The sequence below is a fragment of the Triticum aestivum genome, chromosome 1B, assembly GCF_018294505.1.
Source record: "Triticum aestivum cultivar Chinese Spring chromosome 1B, IWGSC CS RefSeq v2.1, whole genome shotgun sequence".
Taxonomy (NCBI): domain Eukaryota; kingdom Viridiplantae; phylum Streptophyta; class Magnoliopsida; order Poales; family Poaceae; genus Triticum; species Triticum aestivum.
Window position 1 is genome coordinate 574546816 of NC_057795.1, and position 11365 is coordinate 574558180.

At 40.5% G+C, this 11365-nt stretch overlaps 1 protein-coding gene across 1 annotated transcript; it reads right to left on the reverse strand.

Moving 5' to 3' along the window:
* Window positions 1-1873: 1873 nt before the first annotated feature.
* On the reverse strand, window positions 1874-11095 carry LOC123080007 (uncharacterized). Its single transcript, XM_044502864.1, has 3 exons — window positions 10686-11095; window positions 4982-5756; window positions 1874-4950 (listed from the first exon to the last, which is right to left on the reverse strand). Exons 1-3 carry the CDS (start codon window positions 11093-11095, stop codon window positions 2077-2079), a joined length of 4059 nt encoding a protein of 1352 aa, XP_044358799.1. The 3' UTR covers window positions 1874-2076.
* Between the last annotated feature and the right edge of the window lie 270 nt (window positions 11096-11365).

Below are 11365 nucleotides of genomic sequence, written 5' to 3' on the forward strand. Positions count from 1 at the left end.
TGTGTGTCTTATCATACAATTCTACTACTGCATGCATGTATTTGTTTATGGATCATTTACAGTTCGCAAGTTTTTATGATCTCTAGGCAAGCTTAATGTAATTTCCCATGAGACAATAATCACGCACAGATCAAAAGGACAATTGTTTGGATGGGCATGAGACAATTGCACTGGATGCATGGCACCGTATCAATCGTGAAACAAGAACATACATAGTTATGTTTTGTTGTTTTTATGAACCTATGTTTGTGAACCAAATATGTTCACTGCATTTTCAGCTGCATGTATGCTTAGGAAGACACGACATACATAGTTTAGTTTAGTTGTTGTTCAATTCTATTTAACAGATGCAGACCAACACACAAGTTCAAATTATTTTATTAACACTTTTCTATTGAAAATTGTTTTCCATTAATTTTTCTCCCTGTTGATTTATTTTCCCGTTAGCATCCATCGACCATCACTGTCCGTGGCCAGACTCCCTTTCCCAAATGCACAAACAATCAATGCCTTGCATGCAGTACAAATTTTATTTCCGTTCAATGCCAGCCAATGTTATTCTTGTAGTATGTGAACAACAGACTGGAATTTTATTCCTTGAGTTCATATGTGGCATTTGTTCATTTCATTTTCAACTAAATTTGCGAGCGGGCTATTTTAGTTAGAATGCACTTTAATAAAAATGAATGATCATTCCAAGAGGTTAGTGTGGAAAGAAACTTCCTAAGGAATGTAGTGCAAAGGAATTTGTAAAAAATTTCATAGGATTAATTCACTCATATAATAAGAGCGCCAGAAATAAAATGATATGGATTCAACCCTATGAATTTTCAATGAAGAGATTTTGGATCAAAGATACCCTAAGATGGAATAGAATGACCACCATGGCCACAATTGTTATCGAAAGTGGTTGATGTTTATCATGACTAGAAATAATAGGTAAATTGGCCAAACATTTACTAGAATCCGAGAGGATGTGGCGTGCAATGGTGTTAGAGAGTAGTCAGATGCTAGAGTAGTTGTGACGCGTTGACCAGCTTATATATATATTGTTTTTTCTTCCGTTGCAACCCACAGGCAGTTGATCCTAAAAAAATTGAAGGACAATTAAGACATATTCAGCCCAGTCGTCAGGCCCCGTGGTATGTGGTAAATAAAGTTAAGACGATAAGTTGGACCATCTCCGCTCCGTCTCGTCCCCATCTCCGCCCCCTGCTTGGTTGTGCGCCGTCGCGCTCGAGCCCATCTCTGGCGAGACAGTGAGGTGGCAGTTGGAGGAGCCCGGCGATGGTGGCTGGGCGGCCAGGACGTGGCTGACGAGCTGGTGGTCGCCCTGGGTAAGCTCGGCCCAATGCAGAGGAGAGCCATCGCACGATCAGGCGCCTTCCTCACGGACCTCATCCTTCCTCTCGGGCGTCCCTCTGCGCGCCGCCACCTTCAAGCACGGCCGCTGTTCGCCTCCGCACGGTGAGCTCCCCGCACCGCGCGTGTGGGTGTGGGATGTGGATCCAATCTCGATCGATTTGAGACGCGATGCAAATAATGCAGCCACGGGGATCTGATTGGTTGGGCCATGAATAGATTAGAGGGAATTTGGTGTCGGGATTTGGCCATGTGTGCCGCGGGAACTAAAAAACAGAGAGCGCAGAATAGATTACAGGGAATTTGGTGTGAGATCACATTCAGTAGATAGTTTCTGGAGCTTAGATGAACTACTCGGCAACCTGGAGACGAGTGGTTTAATTCTCACACCATGAGGTCATTCACTCAGGCAGTAGAGACATCCAAATCCATGAGCACAAACAACACACCATCACATTTGTTCAATCTTAGTTACAGGGCACACCCGTACACAGCATTACATATGCTCAGTCTTAGTTACATGGCACACATTTATAACAAGTAGCAAGGACACACATTCAGTCGATCGACATACACAGATATAGAACATATATGTCCACATGTGCAATGTGGACAGAAAACACACAATAGCAAGCCAAATAGCACACACAAACCACACATCGGATGGCAGTCGGTCAATGATGAATGGATATGATAGGAACGGCACCTCCGGCATCAATCCTGGCTCTTCCAGCAGGATGGGAATCTTGCAGCCTTGCCCATTTCTTCTATGTTTCGCATTTCTTGGTATTGGTTTTCTGGTTTGTTGTGTATAAGATTGGGTTTATTTTTATGTTTGTTAATTGCTCCTTTCAACTCATCAGGGATCAAATCGCCATTGAACTCGAGCTCCTTCAATTTTGGAAGGTTGCCAATGCCGGAGAGACTCTCCACCGTGCCCCTTGTGAAGGACCAGATGATTTTCTCGAGCTTGGGAGCAGATCCGCTGGCAAACTCTATCTTGGTGATGGATGAACCGTCGACAATAAGAAGGTTGAGCCTTGGGAACTCATCTTTGTTGAACAAAATCTCATTTTCAACACAAGCTTTCTCCTTCAGCACTAGGCAGCGCATATACTGTATCTTGGCAAACATTGTTAGATCATCTTTGCTCAATTTGGTACCACAAAGAGTCACCTTGGAAACTTTCTCGGCCTTGTCAAATAATGAAAGCTTATTGTTGTTGTTCAACTCGACTTCCTTCAGTTCTGGAAGGTTTTTGACTCCAGAAAGAGATTGTATGACATCAGTGGAGCATAAAATGATCTTCTCGAGCTTAAGGGCCCCACCTTCAAACAAGATGTCAGTCATGTTGGAGCCCTCAACAAGAAAGCACTTGAGATTTTTGAATTCGTCATTCTTGAAGGTGAGCTTGCCATCGGTGTATGCTTTGTCCTGGAGCCTGAGACAAACTATATTGGGAAGCTTGTTGAGGACCTTCAGATCAACCTGCTTCAGTCGGGTTCCAGTTAGAGTTATCTTCGCAAGTTGGAAGTCGTCACTATGTTTGGTCAGCAGTTGAAGAAGTTTCCCCTTTTTTGTGGTTCCAGTAATGCTTAGGCTCTCAAGAAGAAGCTTGGGAGGTTGTTTATAATAATTGAGAACAGTACTTGAAAAATCTTCGTTGGAAGGATCTTGCTCAGTCATGGGAAGAGTGATTGACAGAGACTTGAGGCACTCATGCAGGTCACTGATAGCTCGAAGCAAATTCCTAATGAGTTTGTCATTGTCTTCAATAGCCACACCAAGCTTCCTCAGCTGCCACAACTTTCCAATATCTTTCAAAACTTGATGATTTCGTGCCTTTACATTGGACAATACCTCCATGTTTAACATTTTTCCGATCTTGTCAGGAACATAAGATATTTCAGTATTGCCTTCCCTTGAGTTCAGCACGGCGTGTCCAGCCAGCAAACGCTTCAGCTTCAGGGGTAGGACATTTACTGTTGCAGACTCAGGCACATGGGTGTCCCGAATATCCAATACTTCCAGCTCACGGAGGTTGTTGATTTCACTAGGCAGTTGTTTAACATCTGTTCCTCTTAGACTAAGATAATTGAGCAGTAACATCGTCCTGCAAATGTCCTTGAGGTACCGCTGGTTCTTACCACCAAAGCATTTACAACCTTCTAGATCTAGCACCTTGATAATGGATACTCGAAATGATTCTTCATAGAGCTTTTCAAAGAATCTATTGATTTTATCAGAGCGACGGATTCGGAGATTGTTGAAAATGGAGAAGTGGCGAGCCAAGTAGTGTGACAGGCGTGTTTCTACAATGCGCTGTTTCCTGGCGATCTTGGTTATGAATCCATGAACTACATCACCTATCACACAGCTCTTCACTTGTCCCGTAGCACCAATATCAGCAGGATAAACAAGCCATCGGTTAATTAGCGCATCAAAACATCGATTGGCATGTCGAACAGAACTGGCCCAGTCTTGCTTGGTTATCAACCCCTCTACAACCCACCGTCCTATCAAGGTTGACCGCCTGATGTGTTGTCTTCGAGGGAAAATTGCTAGGTATAGCAAGCAGGACCTGTATTCCTTAGGCAGGTCACTATAAGAGAACATGAACATCTTCTTAGCAATGATATTGTTGTCCAATGAGTTGTGTGCAGATGTGTGTGAAGCTTGAGGTACCGGCTGCAGGGCTTTGTGCAACTTGCTTAGCTCTTCATTGCTCCTCTTGGGGTTGGCGTGCAAAGCATGAATGAAGATCTTCATGCAGAATTCATGTTGCTTACACTTGTCCAAGATGTCAAGATAAATCTTCGAGTTATCTTTAAGCATGTGGTTTTTTGTAAGCTCAAGTGCAGTATCATGGTAGAGGCCAAGAAGACAATAGTCTATAGGCTCCCGCACTGGCCAACAATATTCTTTGGCTCGTGCTATGTTATCTTTGAATGTCAACATCAGTGCACCAGCTATGCGACCAAACATGCTGAAAGCATTTTTGGTCTCCTCCCATCTGGATACCCAGTCAGCATCGAGTTTGAGGATAACCAGGATCTTGTCATCTTGTCTCGTCAAACAATCTTCAATTTTGTCCATGATTCCTTTCATCTCGAGCTGGTCTTGCATCATGCACTCGATTTCCTGAATCTTTGCTATGGTTTCTTCAATTAGAGCATCGGAGATACAATGCTGACTTTGTATACCATCAGTTGTATCTATTTTCTTCATGGATTTGTCTTCCTGCAGCTCAGGTGGACCTGGTTTCTTCATGGATTTGTCTTCCTGTAGCTCAGCACCTGGTTTGTGCACGGATTTCTCCTGAAGGACCTTGCGTATCATTTCTTTAATTTGATCCTCAACCAATATAATGGTGCTAGTGGTGCTGACGGCGGTGGCTTGCTCCTGGATCTGTGGGCGCTTCTTGGTGGTCACCTGGGGAAACACCTCCCTTAGGATCTGTTCATAATGGGCTTCATTGAGACGAATTGCCGTTCCTTCATCTTCTTCCATATGCCCTTTAAGCTTCTTGGCTGTTCCCTTGATGATAGCCTCGTGCGTGATTGTGTATTCCTTCCTTTCTAGGTCTCTGATTGTGTCTTCCTTCCTTTCTAGGTCTTGTTTTGGTAGCAGGCGCACCTTCAGCTGGCTTGTGCTTGAGCTGCCACAGCGCTTGGAGGAGTACGCCTAAGGGTTCATCTTTAACGGATTCTGGCAGACCTAGCGGGTCTTCATCCATTTGTTCCAGGTTGATCTGCAGCTGTCCGCCCTTCATTTTTTCCATGGTGTTCTTGATTTCTTCAAACTTGCTGTCCACATTCATTGCTTTGATTTTTTCTGTGACTTCATCGAGCAGCTTCCATTTTTGTAAGCGAATATCAGTTTTTATTTTTTCAGCCTCCTCTTCACTGACTTGATCTTCCTGTTGCTGGGGCCGGTGTTCGGCAGATTGAAGCTTCCGCAGGATGTAGTACAGAATGTCCCGAGTTCGAAGGACTCGAGCAAACAAGTGCACTGCTGGGATGTCGACCATGACACTGCGCCTGCCTGGACAACGTTTTCCCCACATTCCCGAAGCTTCCTTCGCAATAGCCAGGGTTTCCTCCTTATCCGGTGCCACAACGGCGACCGATGGTATTGGTTCCCCCTCAGCAATGTGGTGTTGCGCGACATCCTCTATCCATTCAGCCAGCTTCACCCTAATGTTCTCCGGCGTACGAGGCTGGTAAAATGTCCCTCTTACACCAGAATGGTTAGTCGTTGCCATTGCTAGCATGAGTTGATCATTGCTCTTTTCTTTTTCATCTCCGGAACTAGCGGATGATGCGGATGCTTGCTCCTCCGCTGTAGGCGAAAGTGCCGCTGCCGCCTCCTTCGCCGGGACCTCAACGCCATACCTTTAACATGCAGGAAATAATTAATTAGAATGGAAAGTTCAACCATGTAGCAAGAACAACAGATAAAGAAAAAAAACTTCTCTAACTTCAATATATACAAGCCAGATGGAAATTCCGAGACCTTTGATAGGTTTATCTCGTCAAAACAGTCAAAATGGTGTGATAGTTTATCTTTCTATTTTATTTTTTTGAGGGGAGTGTGGTGGTTTATTTAGGTAAGACTCTGGACGAGGGGGGAATGGGTTTGATATTTTGACAATGGATGTTTACACAATGTTCATGTATATACAGGTTAAAGCGAATTATATTCAGAAATATATTATGTGACAACATAGCCGCTCGGTAGCTAACTAGCTACAATAGTTAGTTTCAGCCGAGAGTTTGTCATTTCATTTATCAGTAGGTATTCATCTCGGTGCTGCCAGTTGCACAGCCATATACACTAGTAGCATATGATTTCTCCCCTGATTTATTAGTTCTTACTATTAACTGTAAACTCAGTAGTATTTGTTCATCATATTATCAGTTGCTGACATTTAATTGTAGCATGACTGAACTGTCAGCCTCATTTATTAGTTCCTAGTAGTTAACTAGTACTCCCTCTGTAAATTAATATAAGAGTGTTTAGATTAATAAAGTAGTAATCTAAATGCTCTGATATTAGTTTACGGAGGGAGTACGTACTAGTTAACTAGTACTAGTAGTTAACTAGTACTCCCAACGGCCAGCAAGGCCAAAGGCCTACATTGCATGAAGGGCAGCTGGACTATATATCCTACAAATGAATCGCCGGTGCAGACGGGAGTTGATGGGCCTAAATGCTTTTTTATATTCCATGTTGTGTATATTCTAAAATACTTTCTCTTTTATTCTCTCTCTAGCATAGTGATACATGGGTTTATATGTGTGCACTGTTTCTTCTACATGTATAATTAAATTGTTCATCATTATTTTTTGTGAGGAAAATTGTTCATTACTCCCTCCGTTACATATTAAATGTGGTTGATTTATTATAACTTCGTACTATTTCTTTTAATTTCTCGATTTGACAATATGTATTATATCCATTTTATTGTTTGATATGTACTATTTTTTGTTTCACATATTTTCTGTATTTAATGGTTTTTGTTCTAGTACTTATTTTAATCTATTTTGCACCACTTAATCCGGAATATTCATGACGACTTCCTTTTCAGATCTATTTTCCCACCGGTAATCGCGGATTGCCTTACAACAACTTTCAATTTCTTCCAATTTATTTTTTCTATTTCACTAGTAATTATGAGTTTTTTTCTCTGATGATTTTATTTTTGTTCCACTGTTTTTATTCTTACAATAATTATGTTTGATGATGAATTCTAGTAATCTCGAGTTGCTTAATCTTGAATTATTCCACTGTGACATTATTTTTGTTACTCTTTTCTTGTCCCAATAGAAATCCCAAATTATTTTGAAAATGATTTTCCCACTTTTTTTCAAATAGTTGTATTGAGTTGTTGCATGGTGATAATTTTTGTTCCACTACTTACTATGGATTGTTCCAAGTTGACTTCCTTTTTGTTCCATTGTTAGTTATAAATTGTTTTATTTCGTTCTTTTTTGTTTAATAGTAATAATATTGTTGTATGATGATTTATTTATTTATGTTACATTAGGAGTTCGAGGTTGGTCGCGAGATCTTATGGGTTTCATCTAAGCCTATTGTTGTAATTCCTTGTCCTAATAATTATCTGGAATTATCCCACGGCTTCCTTTTTGTCTCACGTATTGTTTTTTGTCCAATAGAAATCCTAGATTGTTCCACTTATTTTAAGTTTTTGTTGCAATAGAATTATTGATGAATTCCAGCATGACTTTTTTGTTCCACTTGTTAATTTTCTATTACTAACATAGAACTGTTCCATGACGACTCTCAGTTTACTGTACTTACTTTATTTCGTGTTCAAATAGGAATCCTAATTTCTTCCATGAATTTTTTTAATGTTTTTTTTTCAACTAGTAGTATTGAATTGTTCCATGATAGTGATGTTCACTTGAGCTGTGTTGTTGAGTGGTCTACATAATTTGGCCCTTAGTGCATTGAATCCTAGTGCACGATTCCATAGTAGGTACTGCCATACCGGTAGGGGGAACTGGCAAATCCTATTCCACACCCTCCTTCCTAACAAGCAGAGTGGTAGGGACCTTGCTTAATGGGCCAGCCCATTTCCTTCTATGGTGTTTTCTTCATTCGTTGTCCAATTTACTTGTCTTTTTTTGTCGTGTTCATGCGATTTCCCCAAGTTTGTGTATTTCCTGGTTATTACGTCTTTGAAGAAAATTTCACCTATTTGTCTTTGTTTCTTATCCTTTTTCACTATTCTATTTTTTGTCCTTTTCATATTTTTCCGTTCAGTTTTATTTTCCGCCAGTGGAATATTTTGCTTGATTAAGGCACTTTTTGTGGATCCCAAACTTGTCCCACAAAAGATATGGGGGACAAAAAAAGAGCCTGGTAAAAATTTGAGATAAAGAAAGTCGATGTTGAAAAGATTGTGCCACAAGGTGGCATCTCTTTCTAGTCGCTGAAAAGTCAAAAGGGAGGCGAGCTACATCCGCTTCTCGAGAAAAAGCAAAAAACAGTATTTGGTGCCTAATTTTTCGTAAAGATAATAACAAATATTTTTATAGATGCCTAGTATATATGTACATACATATTTTTATCAATATATGTTTTAGACATAGGGTAAACAAAAATAATAATTTGTGGAGCTAGGGATTTGTATTTTGGGTAGCTTTTAAACTGAAGATTCTTTACTAACATTTTACATGTACTCCCTCCGGTTCTTTTCTATCCACATATAAGATTTGTTTAAAGTCAAACTTTGTAAAGTTTGACCAATTTTATAGAAGAAATATCAACATTTATAATACAAAATCAACATCATTAGATGCATCATAAATTTAATTTTCATATTGTATAATTTTGGTTTTGTAGATGTTGATATATTTTTAAATATAAATATGGTCAAACTTTACAAAATTTAACTTCAAACAAATCTTATATTGGAAGTAAAAAGGACCAGAGGGAGTATGCAGAATACATTTACATATATCCGTGAAATAAATTCAACTTTTTAAAACTTTTGATTATATTTTTGTACTGTTGAAAATACCATGTTCTATGGAGCACAAACAGATTGACACTCTCAACATCCCCTCTCATTTGAGGCAGACATTTTAAAGGAAATCAATAGATTTTCACTTTTGTGCCACTCTCTAGCCATCCATCTCGATGTCCTTTTGTTCCTCCATACCTTGGGGTGTCCATGCGCCTCTTAGGTTATGAATATGTTGATGGCACACGATAGATTCCCTTGACACACTAGTGGAGAACACAATCTTGTGTTGTCACCACTTTATGGTACAAGTTCACGTTGATGACCAATTATTTGTAGTAGTATAAATGTGTCTAAGCATTCTCTTATCGTTGTACTGTATTTATTAATCTTTTGAATTCGAAGAATTTCATGTGTAGATATTCGTGCTTCTATTTATACCTTAATGCACTCGAATTGGATGGACAACCATAGTGTAAGTAGGGAATTGCGGTCTGTGAGCAAGTACGGGCCCTATTTGCTTGGCTTCTACATAAATGCCAGAATGTGTGTGAATATCTTGACATAATTTGGAAGTCTCACAATGAGAAGAATTCTTGTTTTGTATCTTGAAGTTTTTTTAATGTTTTAACCCTTACTCGAAGCTTTGTTTCCTTATATGGCTGTTTCGTTTTCAAATTACTTGAAGTGTACTTTTACTCTTTGAAACAGCATGTATGAAATTTGGGAGTAGTACACCCTATAATTTACACACTCCTTCACCATAAACCACACAACTTAGAAATCCACCTTGTGATTTTGTACGTACATGAGCCAAGATGTAATTGAATTCCAACGGTTTTGTTATTTCTAAGGCAATTAAAATACCTAACTGCAAATCGATACTAGGATTCGTAGGATCTGATCATTGATATTCATACGAGCACAAAGCTATGATAAAATCTTCATCAGATGGCTATAAATATTAAATATCAAATGAAAAATAAACTATTTGTAAGCCGATTGAGAAATAGTCACTCTTGGATTTCTATTTCATAGAGCGGTTGTTGAGGCATGTTCGTTGTTATGTTCCCCTTGATTGCATGGATGTCTATTATTAGGGAAAGTTGTAATTGTACGACCTTTTATCTTCGGGAGTACCTAGAACTCATCTAGATGAGACATAATTTGGTCTCATTCACTTTGAAAACAAGAACAGATACAACCCACGTCAACACACGCGCATCTTATAGCATTACATCCAACGGCTATAAAAGGTGAATGAGACCAAATTATATCTCATCTAGATGAGTTCTAGCAAAACTGTTTATCTTCACTGTCTATTATTGCATCGAAATTCGTCTGGACAAACTTTTTTTTATTGTTCTCCAAATAAAAGAAAAATTGAACTCAAAACTTCGCAGATCAACATCACACAAGTATTACCAGAAATATTTTCAATTTTCTTGGTGCAATAGGAATTTATCAAAACGATACAGCACATTCAAAATTTGAAATTTGACAAATTTATGTTTTGTCAAAAAGATCGGAAACATTTTATACAAAGAGTGGCACTTGTGTGTAGTTGACTTGCAAAGTTTCAATGTCAAATGTCCTCTTGTTTGGAAGAAACAAAATTGAGAAATTTCTATACAAGGATAGCATGGATCTTGATGCAAACTGAATGGTGTACGTAGAAGGTGTACCTACATAGGGGTATGAAAAAACCACTCTTATCTATTATTGTAATTTCTGTTGTTAATTGTCAGCCATGGATTGGAGATAAAAGAGGGTAACTGCGGCAAATATGCTACAGTATAGTGTTCTGAGAATGCAGAGAGTGTTACAGTACCTGACTCGCCGCTCGCCAATGTCATGCGCCCTTTCCCTGAGCACACCCAGCTGGATGGCCGCGCGACGCTGCGCCACCATCTTGTTCACAAACCAAGGAAGCCAGAAGACGTAGCGCCGGAGGCCGCCCCTGGCGAGATGGAGCTCGGGGTTGCCGCGGTACAGGTACATGTCGATGCAGTTGTTGCTGTCTTGGGCGAGCAGCCGGACCTGGTTCATCCACGTGCGCATCTGCTCGTCCTGCTCGCCACCGCCGGGCGCCTTCTTTGACAGGTGCGTCAAGAAGCTCTGCATGCTCTCCATCTCCTCCTGGATGAACTGCACGTCATGCCGAACGCGGCCCAGCAGCAGGGCCTCGTTGCGGATGACGCCCAGCAGCGAGCTCACCGCGCCCGACGCAAGCTCCGCCATTGCTAGCTCCTCCCTCCACCGGCCGGTGGCTTTGTGTCTAGTTCTTCTCGCCTCTGTATTGCAGATGCGCCGGTTGCACCACAACGGTGCCGGCCGGTGGCTTCGTGTCTAGTTCAAATCGGTGATGCACTAATTCGTATGCACCCATGTGGGTGGGTGGCAAGAATTTGTTCTTCTTCACGTGCTCAAGGCAAGTATCTGTACCTAGCTTTTCCTTCGAAAGAAAGAAATACCTTCCTTCTTATGTCCACCTTGTGATCAGTACAAGAT